Consider the following 22052-nt stretch of genomic DNA (forward strand, 5'->3'; position numbering starts at 1 on the left):
AGTGAGCGGCAAGTGCCCTCAGGCGATGGCCTGATGGGGGATTAGTCCTGCTTAAGCAGGACTTTAAGGAGGAACATAGACACCGTTCAGACCTCAAAATATCCAACAACTTAGAACACGGTCAAGCTACCAAAGCCACTTTTTTTTTCCCATTAATTACCTATTTTTATCGTCTCCAAAACCCGGTTCCTCAAAACCCCAATGGACATCATCTAAGTCTTTTGCTTTTCCGAATCTCACAAGCCTTTGCTCTGCTTCTGTTTTATTCAACAGACTTATAAACCAAAGGGAATCAATGCCTTTCTTCATTAAGAATGAAAACGTAGTACAAGAGCAAGCTCAGGAATCTAAAAGTTTGAAAATCACCACCCTGAAAACATTTTTAATGAGCCAATTCCATATTCTTTGGAGACACAGACTTCCGTGGCTTCACAACAAGTAATTACATGATGCTACTCTGAATTTGGCAAAACAAAACACTATTTTGATAGTGGTATTCATGATAGTGGTAAACGGAAATATTGTTCCTCTTTAAGGCATTGTTGATACTTTGATGTCACAGTTTTGCTAAACATTCTAAAAGGCTTGTATGACGATGATATGACGGAACCCTGCAATCAAGTAATACACAAGTGGTATAGCGTCACAGTTTAGTGCCAGTTGAGTATTTTTTAAGACTGCTTAACTGAATTCAAAGAGTGAATCCCAATCCTCCATCTATTTTCACTATTCCAGAACCAGGTCACTGGAGCAACAGTCCCAGCAGATTGACACACTTTTGTGTCCTCAGCCCCCTGTCCTATGTCAAATACTTGATCTGCCTGGGGGAAGTATAGAAACTCCACTGGGGCATCCTCCCACACAACAGAATTACTCTTTTAATCTAGGATCATCCCAGCTATACTTCAAAAGAATATCAAACAAACTCATGGAATTGATAATACCATAGGTGACTAGGCGGACTTTTCAATCTACACTCTTCAATATGATCTAAAGATACGAGTGATTTCGGTCAAACTGTTTGAGTGTTTTTGTGATTATGCTAATGCGGCTAACGTGTAGAGCTGTAAGACTGTGTTACTAACAAGGTTGGGAGTTAGCGTAGTCACAGTAACATTTTTTTTAGCAGTGTCTGTCTTTTTTAATGTGTTGCCAATAAGGTTCAGTGTAACATGTATTGTGAATGCGCTAACATGGCTAACCTGTAGAAATGTCGGACTGTGTTTTTTGTTCTTTACATGTTACGAACTAGTTTGGGAATTAGCGTAGACATGTAACATTTGCTTTAGCGGTATTAGCGGTTGGGTGTTACATGTATTGTGAATGAGTAGCTTCCACACCAACCGCTGTCTAAAGAGAGTCCACAACATCATGCATGACCAGCACCATCCAGCCCACCATCTCTTCCACCTGCTGCTCTCAGAAAGGAGGTACAGGTCCATCCGGGTCTGAACAACCAGACTGAATGACAGCCTTTATCCACAGGCTGTGCAGCTGCTGAACAGTCAACACCTGTGTGTGTATTCAGAATGTCTTATTTTTGTTTAGTCCTTGCTGTGTATCTTTTTGTACCAATGTTGCACTTTGGTTATTTGTTTATTGGTTATTTATTTTTGAAATAATAAAGGTGATTGTCGATGCTCCAAACGCAATTTTTTTTGTTTTAATGACAATGACAAATGAATCTTGAATCTAGAATCTTAACACGGCTAACCTGTGGAAATGTTTTTTTACATGTTACTAACAAGTTTGGGAGTTAGCGTGGACACGTATCATAGCTTTAGCGGTGTTGGTCTTTTTTTTTTTTTTTACATGTTGCAACAAGGTTGGGTGTTACACATATTGTGAATACGCTAACAAGGCTAACCTGTAGCAATCTTTGGTTGTTTTTTTTTTTTTTTTTTTACATGTTACGAACAAGGTTGGGAGTTAGCCTAGTCACAGTAACATTTTTATTTTAGCAGTATCAGCCTGTTTTTTTTAACGTCTTGCAAACAAGGTTGGGAGTTACAGGTATTGTGAACACGTTAACGCATTAACGGTTATAACGTGTAATGTATTAGAAACAAGTTCAAGAGTTATTGTGAACGGAGTTAATTGTATTATTGACTGACAGACTTATGGTTCGGTGTGACTTATATATGACAAAATTTTTAAAAATACAGTCCACCATTTCATCTGGTGCGCCCTCTAGTGTGGAAAATACAGTAATTAACAATATTTATATTAAGGCAAAATAACTGAGAAAATTTCCAAAATAATGCAATTTCAATTTGTCATAAATACGTATAAATATTTCTTGCTTATAACCTTTTTTTTTTACTTCCTTTGCAGTTTTTTTCCCCATCTTGCCTTTTTTTTCTTCAAACAGGCACATGAAAGACAAACAAACAGAGCAATTTTCCCTACAACGGATGACAAAGGTTGACTGTAGATACAGTGCAAGGAAGAAGTGCGCTTCAGTAAATCCCATCCACGCGCCTCTCCCTCATCTTCTTCAAAGTTTCAGCTATGAGCTGTTTTTCCACAGCAACTTCAAAGCTCCCCTCCCACAAGCGGAGCCGGAACAGAGCAGCAACAAGTCAACATGAGCGAAGGTGGCTCGCTCTCAAACACTCGAGGTCTTCGCCTCCTCCTGAAGGGGGAGAACACAAACTTGACATCTCTGCTTGCTTGCAGGAAAGTCATATTTCTCTTCTGGCAGGTGCTGCTGGTGCAGTCTTACTTTGGATGGATAGTTTCCAGTGTTCTGACTCGCAACATTTTCCTCATGCAATGAAAATTCATTTAAAGGAAGCTAGCATCTACAAAGCAGTCTTTCTCCACGGGTGGGGTTGCTAGTTGCCTTTTGATGTGCATCTTGGCAACAAAAAGACATCGGTGGGACTCCATGGCTGGGTGGTATGAACACTCAGTCCATGACGGCAGCTGCATTACTTTCTTACATTTCTTTTCTATACAAAATTCCATATTGGAATGCAGACACACTATCAGAAAGATGCTAACTTATTCAATCTGAGCTCGCACAATGCTGACAAAAGCTTTTGTAAGAATTCCAATTTCTCCAATGATTCAGTCTGAATGCACACGTGAAAGGTAAAACCACCAGAAAATCTTAAGCTAGGTGCAAATCATGTGACTAACAACAACTCTTGAATGACACCAATCCAACATTTTTAAAAGAAGAGTCAACTGGCTACATAAGAAATAGAAAAAGTTCATCTTCTGTAAAATGTCCGCAAATGCTTTAAACTTTATTTGTGCATTTATTTTGTGTAGGAACCACTAAAATGGGTGATAGATTTTCTCTTAACCCAAAACTGTTAAGGTGTAGGCTTAAAAAAAATCTGATTCCTCGTCTGACTTTTATGATGGGACGGATAAATACAAAAGAAAAAAAAAACGGTTATCAAAACTGTCAACTTTATTAGCAACATCCTTGTAACATTAGACAGCCAGTTGTTGTCTAAGTTACACAACCCTGTCACTTGGGAATCAAACTCTGATTCCCTGTGTGCTAGTCCTGCACCTAACCAAGGTCGTTGGTTACCACAGGTAGATTGGTAACTTCTTGGTCCGGTGGTATAGGTGGTGGTCTACCTGCCCACGTGTATTGGAGTGTCCTTGGAGAAGACACTAACCCAGAGGTGTCAAACACCAGGCCCGGCCTCACGCTGGTTTTCCAGAAATCCTGCCTTATCTACCGCTGATTACCTGGATCAGGTGTGTTTGGCCAATAAGGAGCTTCAATGATAGGTTGGTTGTAAAGCATGTAGGACACCGGCCCTTGTGGCACCCCTGCACTAACCCCACATTGTTCCTCAGAGTGCCCCTTCTATGGCAGGTCTGCAACCATCCGTGTATAAATATGCTTGTGAATAAATTAAAGGAGTATAAATACACACCATTTTACTTTTGTTTTTACTGTATTAGGACATTAAGACACAGTTTGGATGTGTTTTCCACGTACCCATTGAAGAGGTTGCAGGACTCAACACAGGTGCGTCCGCGTTTGAAATACCGACAGGAGAGACACTGGTCGGGTCCGGGCCCCCAGCAACCATCTTCCGAACACATTCGATCGCATATCATCTGCTGCTGAACTGTAAAGAGAGAAAACAGGAAAAAAAAGATGTCAAAATCGCAAATTAAAAGACAACTGGGATTGCTTTTATAATAGATTATATTATGAATGTCTGTTGGCTGCTGTGAATAAAGGCTGCACAGCTGTGTGGGCAAACATTGGTATTCCCCACACCTCTCCTGTTAAAGAGAGCACTTCAAGCGGTTCCTTGAGTCCCCCCACCCACCCACCCTCTCTAGTCAAACCGCAACAATCAATGCCGTTCATCAGAGCTGCAGTCCCCTCCATCCGGTGAGTGACACACCGGGGAGTGCCGCCTGGTGGGGGCTCGACCCCCTGTCACAAGCCGAGCAATCAATGGCAGACAGCCAGTTTAGCCTAATGAAGAGGCCAGTGTAAGGTCCAATCAATCGATCGGTAACGCGCACATGCTGCACTCATTAACCAGCTTGATGATATCAGTCTCTTTAGCTCCATATCTGCTCCAGCTTTTAACAATGCTTTTAGCAAATACTAAAAATAAGATAAACGGCATGTGTGCTGATAAAAAATTATGCCTGCATAGTTATTCATTTGACTATTATGAATTTTTCCATCTTGTTTCAGATGCGAGCGGTGACTTTAATCCACCTCAGTGCATGAAATGTCACGCTAGAGCTGAATAAGGGCTTTCATGACCAACTAGTGAAAGACGCTTGTGATGCCGTTGCCTTGGAAACTTGGCATGTCAGTGTGTATGCTATGCACAGAGTTAGATTTCCAGAGATATTAGAAGAATCAAAGTTTGGAATTAATCGGAGCCCTGCAGGGGAGAAAATAAGACAACATTGGTGCCTGATGAGAGGCGTTTTGTTTCTGCAGCATGATTGCACTCGCAAGCCATTGTTTTCAACTGCTTTTATGCATGATAAAAGACTTTACTAAATCTAAATGCAAAAAACAAATTTAATCTAGAAAAGATAAGTAAGGTTTTCTTCATAATATTAGTTTGTGGATCAGCAAATCCGTACAATCTTTTAGATGGTGTAACCTGAAAAATGGTTGGTCCCATTGATTTGCAGATACAACTGGCAATTACGGTTGGGCAAAAACAGTTACCAACTTTGCATGTTGTTCAGTTTGTTCAGATGAGAGACATCTGTAAAGATAACTACACGCAATATGGTGTTCACACCAGACAAGCAGAGAGCGGAAGGGAGCTCTTCTTCTTTTGTTTATTTTTTTAACTGTTTACTAGTGCCTGTCCGCCACCTACTGTTAGTAGATACTTAGTGCAAATGTCAAAGCGGTGCGAATCCCGCATCTCTTGCTCCAGCCTTTTTCTTTCACAGCTCTGATCTGATATATGAAAGACTTGGAGTCATAATTCCAGCCGGGCACGAGACACAATTACCGTATTAAGTGAACATTGGAGTGGAAACGCTTACCTGAAATGCCTGGGCTATTCTCAACCAGACCGGACCGCTCAGTGGAAATTAGGCTTTAGTAACATTCTAAATTGTCCTCTGCGTAAGCACATAGGCAGGCTCTTCTAAAGCAGTGTTTCTAAACTCCAGCCCTCAGAACCCACCATCCCAGATGCTTGTTGTGTTTCTCTTCTTAAACACGCCTGCGTCTAATGACTATCATTAACTAGCCTCTCTAGAGCTTGATGAATTTAATCAGGTGTGTTTAAGCAGGGTAGTATGGAAACATGCAGATTAGTGGGCCCTTAGGACTGAAGCTCAAACACACTAGTCGAAGGTTTGCCAGAGACCAGCTGGATGATCGTGAGATGGACAGGGAGAGTGTCATGTAGTCGAATGAGACAAAAATGTAGCTCTTTGGTATGATGCCGTGTTCGGATAGGGAAGATGCTGAGTTTCATCCCCAGAACACCAGTGGGTAGCGTGCTGTTTTGTGGCTGCTTTTCTGCACAGTGGACAAGGACGCTAGTGAAATTCTGGGCAAAAACCTGCTTCTGTCAGTACGGGGATTGAGGATGAAATACAGCCAAATCTTCCAGCATGACAGTGATCGCAAACACTTTGCTTGGGCAACGTGTCTACATAAAAGAGTGTCTACATAAAAACTATTTTAAGGTTCTGGAGTGGCAAAGCCAGTCCCAGACCGTATTCCAATTTGCATGGAAGAATGGACCAAACAACCAGATACAGTGTATGCAACTGTAGACAGTGACCTCTGTCATTATCTAACATCTATTGTACACATAAATTCTTTAAAAGTCTTGTGAAATGAAAGGGATGCCATCCACACGTCACTACCAAATCTGTGTCCCTGATTGGTCAACATAGTTTGACTTGTAAGCTTGCATTCAACGGCCGCACGTTTTGTCCGTAGAGCCCAAAAGTGGTTTAAAAAATATGCATAGGCGTGAGCGCAAGAGTTTTTGGAAGCCTGAAAGTTCCAATTACGCACATTTAAACAGACTTTTCATTGGAAGTGGCTTTCATTGGCTTGAATGCGTGTTGGCAAAGGCGGTCTGAACGTAGCCTAACAGTTAATTTTTACCCTTGATGAACATTATAGATATTTTCCAGGAGGTGCAACTGGCAGAATAAGTAACTGCCAAAAACTTATTTTTGCGTTACTGTACATGTCTGTGTAACCCTGCTTATGTTACTTAGTTTTTTTTACAGTCTTTTATTTAGTTCAGGACAGTGAAGTCCGAATTCTAGCCAGAGAGAAAGGATGGTTTGAGCGAGGAGTGAAAGAAGCCATCTTTGTCAAGAAGGATAAACCTTCTCTTAATAAGAATGGTGGTCTCAGGTTTATTCTTCCAGCTGTCTACGGCAGTGTTTTGAAACCTAAACAAACCAAACCAGTTCTACCTGGGTCGTTAACAGCTGTAAGAGATGACCAGTTGGGGAGGGAGTCACTGGCTCCCCAACCCCCAGCTGAGGACAAAGTACTCTAAATGACCCGAAACCATGGAGGCTAAATTGACAATACCTTCCAGTTTCAGATCTGACTCCTCCCCCATGAGCGCATATATACCAGCTCAGCTCTTCGACCAGCTAATTCAGAATTCACAAAGCCTCTTGGATAAGAGGTGAAACGTCTTCTAACTTTAAAACCAAGTCCAGATGACAAACCCTAAACCTAATACAATGGAACCAACCTTGCTGAATGAGAGTCTTCATAGACATGTCTTTTATTTAGTGTAATTCTCGGTTTCTCCAGTGGTGGCAGTCAACATTTTAAATGTAGAAGAAGGAGCAATACGCAAACAATTTCCTGTTGGACGTGCAAAGAAACCGAGCAACGAATTGGAAAACTGGTTAGAGCATGGATATATTGAGCAAAGACAAATCGAGTCCACATGAGAGCGAAGAGGATTTTTGATAAAGAGATTGATGCTTTAAAGAGAAAAGAAACATTCCCATCAATCATTACATAATACAATACTCATCATTTCAATAAATTTTGAAATGTTCATCTGGTGTCTGCATTTTTTGTCCAAATTTCACTGCAAAATTAACTTAAAGGCAGATATACGCTAGTTTCTGTGTCACTATCTAGCCAAGTACTCAACTTTCTTGTTTAAAATCAGTGTAGCTGCATTTATTACTTTTGGATGGTAGTGATGGTAGACACCGATATAGAATTTATCTTTATCTGCTGCACAAACACCTTAGTAGTTAGGTGGTTGTGTTTCTACCCTGAGACTAGGGCAGGCCTGGTCAGCTCTGGTCCTCAACCAGAACCCTGCCTGTTTTCCAGTTCTCCCTGGACTGTTTGATCAGATGTGCTGGTGTGTTCAATCAATCACGATGTGGAGTCACTTTACTCAGTTCAACAGCAGCAAGCTGGTCAGAGAGAACCGGAAAACAGGCAAAGTTGTAGCTCTTGAGGCCCAGCGTTGACCAGTCTTGGACAAGGGGTTGTGGGTTCACGTCCACAGCTAGGTTTTACCAATTTCTCTAAAAACTGGGACCCAGTGTCTCATTGGTTGACAGGTTTAAAGGGTTGGATTTTAGGGTTTAAACCACCAAATGGTCCCTGGGTATCTGGACTGGACTGGGCTGTGCACCTTCCCGAGGGAGATTCAATTACAGAAGTTAAATTTCACAAATCCTGGTTTCCCTTGGTTTTTGTCATTCGCTGTATATAGGAACTGGACTGGGTGAACTCTCCCCCCTTGGGTTCCAAACCCCCAAGAATCCACTGGTTAAACCCCAATACTTTTTATTGAGAAATAAACAGGTATTACTCAGTTATTCTATTTGTCTTGCTTTGCTACCATTTTTTTTAAATGTTCCTAATAATCCTATATTTTCTATGATATTTTTTTTCTGCAGTGTAAATAATTGAAACTGATGTCTCATTAAAAGTTTGTGGTCTAACGTCTAACATTCAAAATGTTTGACAGATTATTCTAAACTCACATTCAAGTGCTAGGGGTTTGGACTCCCAACAAGCTCATTCCTGATTGGTAAGAGAGGTTGCCATTGAAACGCCCCCCTTTCGGATCATTCACCGCTTACTGACGATTTCCAATTACAACATAGTAACATCCGTGAAGTGCAAAAATGATAACTAAATTGATTTCATTTCACTGGAACAGAAAGCAATGTACTGTACACTCAACGGTTTTAGACGATATCCTCATCAATTCTCAGTCTCCTTGAACAGGTCTAAATTTAGTTTCATCTGGACCCCACAAGATAGCACAAGGGTGATTTTATAGCACAAGGCACTCACGACATTCCATTGGTTCTCTGTTGTTGCGGATGAGGACTTTCTGGGATGGCGTCCTGAATAGTGACGTCCAGTTGATGGTGTTGTAAAAACACAAGCGGCTGTTGTTGAAGATGTAGACGTTACCGGCGCTGATCTCATTCAACGACTGGAACTGGAAAGAGGAGATCCGGCGCTGTTTCAGGATCAGAAGAGATATACCACTTCCACTGAGAGGGGTGTGGGAGGGGGGAGGACGGGACACCAGAAAATCAGACAAAGTTATTATAATTAGAAGCTTATAGAAAACCAGTAAAAATAAAATGTAGATGCACCACAAATGATAGAAATAAAGACATGCGGCTTAATGTTTGTACTCATACCTGTAGAGACTTCTGCCTCCAATTGTTACCAGGTTGGAAAAAACACTCAGGTCTGTCATGTTTTCAGGCCAAGACTGGATGTTAAGGAATCCTAAATGGACAAATGAAAAAAAAATAAAGTAATAAAAAAATGTTTTATATTTTTTTAAATTCTTTTTAAGGGACCTCAACCTTTCCCTTTAAGATAATTAGAAAGGGGAAAAGGAAATTAAGGGATATAAAATCCTGTTGCTTCATAGAGTTTCATGGCCTTTGTGAAGTTCAAGCAAAAGTCCAATCCTTGTGGAAAATCTCCATGAAAAGCACAAAATGGACTAATTGAAAGAATGCATCCAATATTCTGCAGAGTTTGTCCGGTTGCACTTGCCTTAATGACAGATTATAGGATCGGCAGAAACGATATTAATAAGGATGGAGCCGGAAATGGCTGAGATAGAACGGCCATTGCTCTTTCTTATTGCTAAGGTTTTCATTATGAAAATGCCGTTTCACTCCATTAGCTGTTTGGCTTAACTGCAAGCCGCAGCTTAATATGACAAAAGGGTTTGTGTACAAGGTATCGCTCATCCCTTAAGGCCCTTTAGTAGTTAATGAATAACTCCACACAGAAGCACACACTGGAAGCGCCATAGCATGAAGCGGGGTCGATATAATATCTCGAATATAATGTCTTACAATGAGAAGTTTCGGAACTTGGCATTTAACTTTGTTTGCCATTTGAAATTCTAAATTTAACTTTGCAAAAAATAAGTAGCCGAAAAATGCCACCAAGCTCACACAAATCTTAGTTCAAGCAAAAAGTTAGACTATCATAAAAGTTTAAATAATATACAGTAGTTAACTGATAACTAAAGCACTACTTTGTAATGCAAAGTAACGCGTGTCTGTTAACATGTTATTTAGGGGTTAATTAATGCTAAATTATGTGTTAACTAACTTTAATGAAGGTACTTTCATACATTTTTACCGATACTTTTTATCAGTCATATCAAAAAGTAAACTTGTTTGTCACATAGAATCCTTACACATACTGACATATTTTAAACCTTTATGCCTTACAATTTTGATTTTGATCAGTGCAACTGTTACCTGTGATAATCGCACCTGTTTGAACTGGTTACCTGTATAAGAGACACCTGTCCACACCCTAAACTCCAAAATGGCACAGCACATGCCCCTGCATTTTCTTTAAATATCCGTGTATATGAATTCATGCATATCTTTATATCTGCTTATTTAAGTATTTATTCAGTGTAAAACATGTCAACACTTCCCTATCTCTATGCTGTTTTTGCACATCTGACATGATTTTATCTGTACATATAACTCTGCACACAATTATGGACATTTTTATATTTGCACTTTATGTAATACTTTGTTAGATTTTATCTTTGCACTGAAAATGGTGATGGCTTTAATTTTATTGTCAAAGTGGACAGTGACAATAAAGGCACATCTATCCATCATTTATTTTAAGGAGTCAGACTGCGATCTTTCCACCATGGTCGAGACAAAGAGCTGTCAAAGGACACCAGGACTGAAAGCCGGTGCCTCAGAGATCGAGTCGTCTTACTTTCTGAAAGGAAATGAGCTGCGAAAATAACTCAAATTTTATCAAATTATATATGATCATATACATTGATACTGTTTACTATAAAATAATTATGAAAAGCATGATATAGGCACTTTAAGGTTAACATTGCAATTCTAAGTATTCCTTTTATCAAATTGCTGTGAATCAGGAACAGTCAAAAACATTCCCTTTGAAAAAACATTGGATTTGTTATGTAGAAAAAAAACAAAATCTCCCTGCTTCGCTCCATCGTGATGCATAATCTTGCAGATGACTAGATCCATGTACTATATGTCTTTGTTTTTCCAATCCCAAAGCCTAACTATTTTAAGTATTTAAACCTCAACAAAAACTGCGAGTCACATGTTTCATGTATTCATACATGTTTGTGCCAAATTGGTCAAAAATGTGGGGCAAACATGTTTCTAGGTCCACTTTGATATATGTACTACAAGAGGAAAACATAAGAGGTAACAGCGAAACACGAATACAACCAGTTTCGCCGATTTAAAGATGAAGAAAAAAAAACCCACACATTTAGAGAATGTCAGCAAGCAATAAACCATAAAACTGTTTATTCTTAATCAAATACCTTCCCTGTAAGATACTTGCTGCTGTTACCTGTAATCTCCTTCACTGTACGAAAAACGTTGAGACGCTCAGGATCCAAAGGTCCAATGCCATGATACATGTCGCTGCAGAAAAGAAGGAAGTAGGAAATTCACTGACCGCCAAAGTCGAACTTCAGCTAAACCTTCAACAATGGAGATGTCGGTGTTAATCTTCTTTTCTCATAGTTTTGAATAACTAGAACATAAGCAAGAAACTTTAAAATAAAGTGTAACTAAGCTAAGATGGCAAAATAACATGAGCGAATGGTAATTGAGAAAACGAAAAAGCTTAGTTAAGAATATTGAAAAAAATATAGATAGATAAACTCTGTGCATCTTTCTCTTTGCCAAACTTTGGTTGAACCTGTTTCAAATTTGATCTTTTCTTTTCATTAGTTTTCAAAGCAAAGAACTGATTCTGTAATAAGATTGTGCTATAGAGTTGTAGCAAACAAATAATTGACTTTTAAAAAATCTCCGCTTTTTGGGTTTCTAGAGATCACGGGGAAGGAAATACTGCTAAAAGTTGTTTAAAAAAAGGTTTTAAAAACCTTAAAGTTTTTTGTTTTTCAGAAAAATTACTCCTAAATTTAAATTGTTCAATAAAGTTTAAAGTTCCACTACAAAGCATGGCAGTGGAAGTGGAATAATTTGGATCCTGTCTGTTCTGCTTTCATTTTTTGTCAATTTCCTTTTGTTATGCGACTAATTTATAATTCATTTTTACTTTTATAGTTGGTCTATCTGTAATGTAGTTAATTAATATTTATTAGGGAAAATCTTAAAAGACAAAATTAAAAAACCAAAATGCTACATTTTAGAGATGTTCTTACTTTAGCTCATCTGTTTTAAAATAACTTCAGAAATTTTTGTAAAAGTTCAAACCATTTTAAAGTACTTATACTAAAACAAATCTGTATAGTCCTTTTAAGTCTCCTGAATGAGGCAGGCCATATCATTGCTTAAAAAAAAAAGGAAAAATTTGAAAAAACAAAATCTTCCACTCAAAACACCCATTATTTTCATTTAATCTCAATTTACACCTTGTGCTACATTTACATACAGCCTCTGTAACCTGCCCTCAAGAAACCACTTCCAATGCAAAGTAGACACATGTACAGTACAGACCAAAAGTTTGGACACACCTTCCCATTCATTTGAATGGGAAGGTGTGTCCAAACCTTTGGGCTGTACTGTATATGCGCGTTTTGGCCTTCCGTGTTTAAAACTCTGTCATTCACACATTTTTAAGTCAATTTTTAGGTTTTATGTACAAAATTCGCAGCTAAGGCGGGCACTAAACGCGCATTGTGAGTTAAACCAGTTAAACTTTGACCAATCAGGGACTCAGATTTGGTAGTCACGAATGGGTAGCGTCCCTTTCAAAAAGTGGAAGTGCCAATCATTTGAAAATTGATCATGGAGGAGAAATGAATAATTTTGGTTTGTAAAATGACACCAAGTCTTTCGTATATCAGAATAGAAATCCTGAAACAAAATGTGCAATATTTGCAATGCTTCAACATTTCACACCAAGCCTTTTCCAACTGTAGGTACATGCGCTAGATTTGGGTATCGACAGTATAGTGCGAACACAGTGTGCTGAAAGCGCGTTCAAGAGCCCACGTTCACTGCGTTTTTGATCATGCACCACATGAAGTATTTCTGTTAAAAACTTCACAAACTCACCCTTTAATGCCAGTGATGAGAAAGATGAGGTTGCCGTTGATTTTTGTGCAGTTCACAAATTTATCAATGTTGCTGGCGTCCACTGTTTGAGCTGTCTGCAGGCTGCCGGTCCCAATCCCATCACACACTGACAAAACAAACACACAACCATGAATTATCCTAAATATTTCTCCAATTGGGTTGACTTCGGCAAACAAAACGTACATCCAGTGTCCCTGTACAACAGAGGCTACGTGTTGAGGAAAGTACCACTATCAATTTGTCACATCCACATTTCTTATTCCTTTTTTATGAAAATAAAGTCTGCTTTGGTGCCGCGGGAAGGGCATAACCCTTCTCTTCGTATGGGGATTCTTTTGATAAAAGCATGGGCCAATTTACATCCAATTCCTCTCCATAATGAATTCATTACATCTGCATTAATTACACTTGGAGTTGAGAGTGAGCCGAGTGTTTCTGACAGAGGCAAAGGGGATGATGAATAAGGCTGGCATTAAGCGCTGTAACCAGTTTTTGATCGTGATTTATACCAGCCAATTCCATATCTGAAATGTTAATTTGTTATCATTTCCCCACAGTTCCTTGGGCTATCCCTCATTAACCCCTCCCTGCCACATGATGATGTAATCAAAAGATTAGCCAATCAATAGATGCTACAGGCCATATGTGGAGCCTGAAGGAAGGAAGGTTCCCTTCAGTGAGAAAGGACAGTCTACAGTCGCAGGAAGATCATGATGAAGAGGTTAATCTCTTATGTTTGATCTAATGCTGTTTAATTCCTCGTTACACATTTTAGGCATTTAGCAGATGCTCTCGTGGAAAAATGACATCTAATTAGAAGGTAAGAGTGGGTTCTCATTGTGAAACAGTTAATTAAAAAACAGGCTGTTGTGGGAATCAAACCTGTGACCTTCATTTCTGCACAGTATACTTATCTTCTACAATCTAATATACTTATAAAAAACATGCACCGGTATTTAGATTACAAAAAAAAAAAATTCAACAGACATTCCCTTGGAGTTTTTTTGCAGCGCAAAGCAGGGACTATTTCTTTTATCATGATGTCATATCATATTAAACGTGACAGCACAAGTAGACTTAACTGTTGACATAGCAGCTTTGCCAAAACATACAGCAGCAGTAACTTTTTCATCAGGTGGTTAAACTAAAAAATACCTAATAGACCCACTATGTTTAATTTGTGTATATTGCACGGATGATAATTGGTCATAGGGGGATAAACAGTGAGGCAAAAAAGTGTTTAGAGAGCCACCAATTGTGCAAGTTTTCCACCTTAAAAAAATGAGAGAGGCCTGTAATTTTCATCATAAGTATACCATAACTATGAGAGAAAAACATTAGGAAATAAAATGCAGAAAATCACATTGTCTGATTATTATAGAATATATTTGTAAATTATCGTGGAAAATTTCTCTACCTGTATTAATGGGACCTGTTTGAACTAGTCATCTAAAAAATAAAAATAATACCCTGTCCACAACCCCAAACAGTCACACTCCTATCTCCACTATTGCCAGGTCCAAAGAGCTGTCTTAGGACACCAGACACAATTTTTAACCTGCACCAGGCTGGGAAGACTGAATCTGCTATAGGTAAGCAGCGTCCCCCTGCTAAAGCCAGTACATGAGCAGGCCCGTCTAAAGTTTGCTAGAGCATTTGGATGATCCAGAAGAGGATTGGGAGAATGTCCTATGGTCAGAGGAAACCAAAATAGAGCTATTTGGGAAGAATAGATAAGAATAGAAAGAACCAGAAAGGATGCTGAGTTGCATCCAAAGAACACCATACCTACTGTAAAGCATGGGGGTGGAAGCATCATGCTCTGGAGCTTTTTTTCAGCAAAGAGACCAAGGCGACTGATCTGTGTTAAGGAAAGAATGAATGGGGCCATGTATCGTCAAACTTTGAGTGAAAACCATCCGTCAGCATGGGGGCATTGATGATGAAACATCTTCCAGCACTACAACTACCACAAACACACTATCCGGGAAACAAAGGAGTGGCTATTCATAAGAAGCATTTCAAGATCCTGGTGTGGCCTAGCCAGTCTCCAGATCTCAACCCCATAGAAAATCTTTGGAGCAAGTTGAAAGTCTGTGTTGCCCAGTTGTAGAGCTGTCTGAATCTACCATTTGCAAAATCCAGAGCCCTAGAAATTTCCCAGAAGTTTCTGCGGAAAACTAGTGAGCATCGATGCCATTGACCAGACTGAGCGACCCCTCCGTTCTCACGTTCCAAATAGGAGGGACCCATTAGTCCCAAAAAGGTGAAATCCCATAGACCTCTATTGAGAAATAAGCAGCTATTACTCAGTCACTTTTTCATCATATTTTTGCTGTTAAGCAAATTATTCATCTTGTAAACTGACCGATCATATGCCTCAATAAATTAGGTGGCGCCGAATGTTTAAAGTGTTCGATTGACCACTTCCCCTGAACCCGCTTTCAGTGGAGGGGGTGTGGCTTTCTAACATGCTCACGCCTGATTGAAGAGAGTGGTTGCCTTAGAAATGTAGTTTTAGACCGACACAGACCAATCACGGCTTACTGATTCTGGTTCCAACATTTCAACAGACATATCGCAGAAAAAATGGCGACTTAATTGACTTCATTTGATTGGAACTGGAAGCAAGGCATTTCCTATGGGTGACGTCACACACAATCCGTGCAGTTTTATGGATATTATACAGTTGATTGTTGAGAACTATTAGCTTGTAAATAATGACCACAATGCATTGCGTATGAATGTATTTTAATTTAATTTTTATAAACCTCCATATTTTCTTCATCAGAATACAGAGAATTAGTGAATAGTTTTCGTAAAATATTCATATTTATTACGTCTTTACTTCGGAAAATTGTTGACGTCATATTTCTGTTTTAAAAAAAAGTAGTGAACAATTTTAAAATTGCTATTGAAATCTAAGGCACAAGATAGTCCTGCAATATTTAATTAAGTGGCGAGGGAATTCTGACACGGCCTTAGTTTTCGATTTAGCTACCATTGGTGTAAGGAATTGGTCCCATGAGGTCTTGGCTCTAAATTACATATTTTACAAGTAAGACATTGTCAAGAAATAATACCAAAAGTGTGCATTTCTTTTAGACACAAGCTTTTTTGTTTTTGTAACTGGAACTTTTTTGTACTAAATTCTTCATTTTTTCAGGATCCCCTTACCTTTAGGACAGATATCAGTACAAGGGATACACATTTTGATTCTGTTCTCCTCCACTTCCATCTTGTTGCTTGGACATGCCCTAACACAGGAGCTGTGGTCCACCACAAAGTTGTCTGCAAAAAAAAAACCAACAATATGGTATTTTACCGACCTAAGTCACAACGGACAAGAAACGTTGGCCTGTGGTCCATGTAAAATAACAAGGAGACTTAGCATGCATAGTTTAATGTAAAGGATCCTAGTCACAGCTGTGACTAGTCCTGGTCCTAGTTTCACAGCTGTGCAAAGCTAAAAGCTGAAGAAGAAGAATTAGAAATTCAACCACTCTAGTTTTTAGCAGTAAGATTGGAGTAGCCCAACTGTAGACGTCATGTAGACGTCTCTGGCTTTCATTGCATTTTCACTGAGTTACTAATGCAACCTGACTTAGAAAATATGACAGAAAAACCCAAGAGTTTGTTTCTTTGGGCAACAGAAGCCAAAGCAGATGGCGTAGAATCAAGCTTTTTTGCTATACTCAATTTCAGCCAATTGTCCCAGACAACCAACTCAACTCTTAAATCCAACATACATTAGTAGACATGAACCTTTAAATGGAAAAAAATCAAAGGAAAAGAAATGAAAAGTCATTAAGACCAGCACTGTTGGTACAGAATTTGCTCAGACTTACGGGGGCATTCCCTGACACAGAAGGCTCCGTAGGTGTACTTGGCTCGGGGGTTGTGCTCGAGCTGGAAAGATGTAGGGTTGTACACAAACGGTTGAGGGCACTGGGTCACGCACGCGCCAGAGTCGTTGAAATTGGTGCAAGCCTGCGGAGTGGGAGGAATTTAGAGGTGATTTAGACTCCTCGTTAGTCTGTGAATGGGTTACACATCGAGCAATAATGCATAACTGCTAGGGAGGATTCCTTTATCAGTTACTGTGGTCAAAAGAGTATTACGGTCGCATTTCATTTTTATTTGGGTGTGTGAATCATCCAGCTGTCGTTTGGCTCTTGGGATGCCAAATGAGAGAACTCTTGGAGCCATTGATCCAAAGCCATGATGTAAATGGTGAAATGTTTTCCCATAAACCTCTTAAGTGTTTCGTCGTCGATGGCCACAGCCTGAAACGGCTGTAATTGAATTGGGTGAGGCTCTCTGTGAATTACAACTGCAATATCATTGTTGTCAGTATGCAGGCAATGCCAGTTTGGGAAAGCATAAGGTGTTTGAGTGTCACCACAGTCAGCGTTTAGAGTCCAGTCAAGTGACAAACATTTAAACAAGTTAAGAGGATCACATTTTGGCAAGGAAGAACATGGCAATGTGTGGCACCAAAAAAAGGCAAACATAATTGAATAGGAAAGAAGTTAAAAGTGTGTGCATGTGAGTCTTACAAAGCAGTCCGTGTCCTTGGGACCGAAGCAGCCACCAGCACATTCGCGATGGCAGCAGTCGCTGACGTAAGGCCCGAAGCATCGACCGTCACACTGCTCTGCACACACCGTTTTTGTCACTGCCCAAGAAGTGAAAAGACAGACTTGTAAAGGTCTTATAACGACAAAAAAAAGGCAACGGCAACACCCTCGACTTTCATCTGGTACTAGGGAGAGTGGTCTCATGCTAAAATAAATGAGGAACTTCAGAAATCTAAAGGTCAGACAAAAGACTGAGCTCATCTAAGATTCAGATGCATAGATGTCAATTAAATGCTTGTCCTTAGTTTCAATATTAGACACTGGCTGCTAAAAATGTTGCTGCTTTGCAAATTCTGCCTCCTTTTCTTATTTCCTATGTTTTTCTTATGTAAGCCTCTGAAGGCTTTTGAGATGCATTTGATTTAACTGAAAAATTCCTAAACCACAACATCTCGTCAGAAACACACAGATCATTTTCAGCTTTGGAATGTAGAGTCATGAATTTGATTTTGAATTTTTTTTGTATCATGCAACCAAATGATAAGCCAATACCTTCTGTATTGAAACTTTTATGAAGTTACAGCCCCGTACACATGAGGCAGGTTCTTGGGTTGTTAGAACCAGGGGATGGACTTGGACAGGAATGGCCACATCTTAACCCTTGTGCAATCCTAGGCACTTTGACATTGGGAGTTGGGTCATCTAGACCCACTAGACAATGCGCTGAACCTTTTTTCTTCAATGATTTGTGATCTTCACTGGTGTCCATTGATTACCTGAAATCCTCTCCACCTTTATCATGTTAGGGAGAACACGTCCATGTAAAGGCCCGTACACACCGGGACGAAATTCGCGCGCGATTTTCGCCGACGTTTAACGCCTCGTGACTAAACAAAGGGCACCAATGAGAGTGTGCACACCAACGCGAAAAAACGGCACGCGTCAAAGCGTCAAAAAAAACAAACGCCTCGGGTTCGTTGTTTGTTTTTTTTGACGCGTCGCGTCGAAATCTATTCGACCAATGAGAATGGCGCTTTTGCACACGTGTCTGGAGCTTCTGAAGTTACAGTAAAAAACAACTTGGGGGCGCTCAAACACAAAACTACCTTTCTGAGCACATATACCAGCTAAGAAGATAGACGCCAAGTAGCGTCTACACTGCCGCGAACAAATAATGGACATTCTAAAATGTCCCCGAACCAAGCACCAGTTGGAGCAACTGGTGCTTGAAATATTCATGTTTTCTTTGTATGATTCTGACAAGTGCGTAAATACTTGCTCTCTTCTTCTGAGGGAAAAGCGAGTTTAAGAAGTTGCGCAGCGCCACCTTGTGTACAGGAGTATTTAATGTCAGGGAATGAAATTGCATGTTCGCTCGGCTCATCGTCAGCGAAAATCGCCTGGGTGTGAACACAAAAAACGTGGCGAAAAACGCTGGCGAATAACGCCTGGCGAATATTCGTCCCGGTGTGTACGGGCCTTAAGGGTGGGGTCATCAAAGAGAGCACAAGGGTTAAAGGGAGCACAGGTGTGTTTCACTGGTTTCCTTGAGGCTTGTGTGGCCATTACCCCTTGTTTCCCATTACAACATAGTAACATCTGTACAGTGAAAAAATGGAAACTAAATTGATTTCATTTCATTGGAACCGAAAGCAATGAACTGTACACTCAACGGTTTTTGACCATATCCTCATCAATTCTCAGTTTCCTTGAACAGGTCTAAATTTAGTTTCATCTACCAACTCAAAAATCGTTTGTATTTCTAGGTGTTTTGTAATATTTGTAAAAAGTAAAAAAAAAAAGGTTGGATATCCTTCATACCAACCCTCAACAACCATCTTTAAAACCTTTAGCGTAACAAAAAAACAAAACAAAATAAGCAAATGTCTTCTTTCAACTCAAAACCCTTGTGCTATCTTATGGGGTCCAGATGACCCCACCCTCACATTTATGTGTTCTCCCTACCATGACAAAGGTGGATAAAGGTGAAGAGGATTTCATGTAATCCATGGACACCAGTGAAGATCACAAATCATTGAAGAAAAAGGGTTCAGAGCACTGTCTAGTGGGTCTAGATGACCCCACTCCCCTTGTTAAAGTGCTTTTGATAGCGCAAGGGTTACGAGAAACGGCAACATACCATTGTCGTGTGGGTTGTGTTTTCTGATACATTTGTAAGGATAATGGAAGTTACGCAAATTTTTGATGCCATGAGCGATGCAGTCCTACGCCCCCCTTATCCCGCACTCTAGGCATTAGCAAGGAGCGCATACAGGCCCCTTCCTGACCACTTGCAAATAGTACATGCGTGGCATGTGGAGGTGATATGTAAGTGCCTTTATGATGCCAAGACAAAGTAAGCTTTGATTTGATTTTACCTGGACAGCACTAATTGGCGCCTTGCTTAGTGCGCTGGTTTCGGGGTGGGTGGCGGGGTTGAAAAATGCAAAATCTCTACGACGTGCCACCTACTTCACCCTTAATTACCCTTTTGTGTTGTTTACTCGTTGCCTGTAGCATGCCTGTTGTAAAAACGTGCATGAACATCTTCACTCTACGGGCACACCAAGTGGTCTACAATCTTAAAGTCTCGTGCAGGCCACCTGCATGGCCCATACATGTTTGCTCAATTTTTTTGCCCATAGTACAGCAACAATAAAGATACAATGTGGTTGTAAAATCTATTTAGATAAAGTTTAAGGGTAGGATTAGGGTTATAACGGGTACAAAATGATTTATTCATTAAAACTGCTGGTGTAGGACTTTTGACGGATGTGTGACCTCTACAACAGTGTCACTACCCTAAACAATGGCAAACAAAAGCCTAAAAATATCGATATATATATATTTTTTTAAAGTCTCTTCACAAACCAATGGATCGTACAATCATACCTTTGGTCATTTTCTTTTCCAGTCAATGCATAAAACACACGTTGCTATAATTTCTCTAACATCTAGATCTCCACTCAATTGAAGCACGATGTTAAGAGTGCTGTCCCTAAATGAATGCATGCTAACCTTCATTAAATAAAGCACCATTGTACCGAAGACTCTTTAACAACAATCAAATGATAATCTTTAATTGTGGCATATACTTTATTTTTCACCATTCGGTTTGCATTTTGCCACTGTTTATTATTTATACTTTTTTAAGTTTTCCAACAGTCCAAAGTTTTCCAAAATCCAACAATATTGAGGTTGAAACTGCCAAATATTGGCAGAAAACTCCATCATGAGGCTTTCAGAACTTCTGAACTCACTTTTTACCAAGCTATCCTCTTTGGTCTTTTAGTCTTGGAAAACAAGATGCTCTCCGTTTAAAGAAGGAGGATTTAATGCATTATCCAAAGAACAAATCTCATTGTTCATTCAAACATTAAGTGTGCCTCCCTTCCTGCTCATTTATTTTGTTTATGCCATAACTGAGCTGGTATTAGAAGTAGTAATCATTCTATTTTTCTATTAGTCAGTATACACAACGGTCATCGATGGATGTTATGTTCCTTTGCAATTTCCTGTGATAAACACACGTTTTTAAATTTAATAAAAGTAGCAAAAAAGGTCAAAACAGATGCAGACATGATAAATTATGTTGAAAATAATGTAGTCAAAGATTTTTTAAACAATTATGGCTGCTGTTTATGTTGCTCCCATTCATTTTGACTGCATTGAAGCCGTGAAAATGAATTGAAGTTGATGTAAAACTGAGACTGGTTAATGACATTTCATTTGATTTCAGTGCAGAGCTCTACGGTTTCACTCTATTAGAGACAGCTCCCTCAACTGCGAAATGTCAGTATCCGGTTTTATTTAATATTCAAGAGCCTAAAAATGTAAGGGCTCTTCCTGGAAGTCGGAAAAATAAATTCAGAATGATTCAATGGTTTACATAGAGGTGAATTTAATATGAAAACTTCCTTGGAGAAAAAATGCATGTGTATGTGTATATATATATATATATATATATATATATATATATATATATATATATATATATATATATATGTATGTGTATATATATATATATAAAAAAAGAAAAAAACGCCCCTCTCACCCTCCGCGGGTGGTCTCTCCTCTAAGCTCGGGTCCTCTACCAGAGGCCTGGGAGCTTGAGGGTCCTGCGCAGTATCTTAGCTGTTCCTAGCACTGCGCTTTTCTGGACTGAGAGGTCTGAAGTCTTTCCAGGTATCTGTTGTAGCCACTCCTCCAGCTTGGGGGTTACTGCCCCGAGTGCTCCAATTACCACAGGCATCACTGTCACCTTCACTTTCCATGCTTTCTCCAGTTCTTCTCTGAGTCCCTGGTATTTCTCCAGTTTCTCATGTTCCTTCTTCCTGATGTTCCCATCGCTTGGCACTGCCACATCCACCACAACGGCTTTCCTCTGTTCTTTATCCACCACTACAATGTCTGGTTGGTTCGCCATTACCA

The 22052-nt window shown here is 39.6% G+C and overlaps 1 protein-coding gene across 8 annotated transcripts in view; it reads right to left on the bottom strand.

Annotated features, from left to right (window-relative positions):
• Positions 1–22052, bottom strand: part of si:ch73-383l1.1 (receptor tyrosine-protein kinase erbB-4) — a 350557-nt gene that overhangs the window by 82506 nt on the left and 245999 nt on the right. For all 8 annotated transcript variants that reach the window (XM_078933265.1, XM_023964991.2, XM_023964982.2 and 5 more), the window contains exons 6-13: positions 17601–17719; positions 16890–17031; positions 16219–16332; positions 13021–13147; positions 11342–11415; positions 9148–9238; positions 8789–8994; positions 3971–4103 (exon numbers count right to left, since the gene is read on the bottom strand). In XM_078933265.1, the coding sequence (XP_078789391.1) occupies positions 3971–4103; positions 8789–8994; positions 9148–9238; positions 11342–11415; positions 13021–13147; positions 16219–16332; positions 16890–17031; positions 17601–17719 (1006 nt within the window). The remainder of the gene's footprint in view (positions 1–3970; positions 4104–8788; positions 8995–9147; positions 9239–11341; positions 11416–13020; positions 13148–16218; positions 16333–16889; positions 17032–17600; positions 17720–22052) is intronic.

This window comes from Oryzias latipes, chromosome 2, assembly GCF_053564925.1.
Source record: "Oryzias latipes strain Hd-rR chromosome 2, Olatipes_Hd-rR_3.1".
NCBI classification, from domain to species: domain Eukaryota; kingdom Metazoa; phylum Chordata; class Actinopteri; order Beloniformes; family Adrianichthyidae; genus Oryzias; species Oryzias latipes.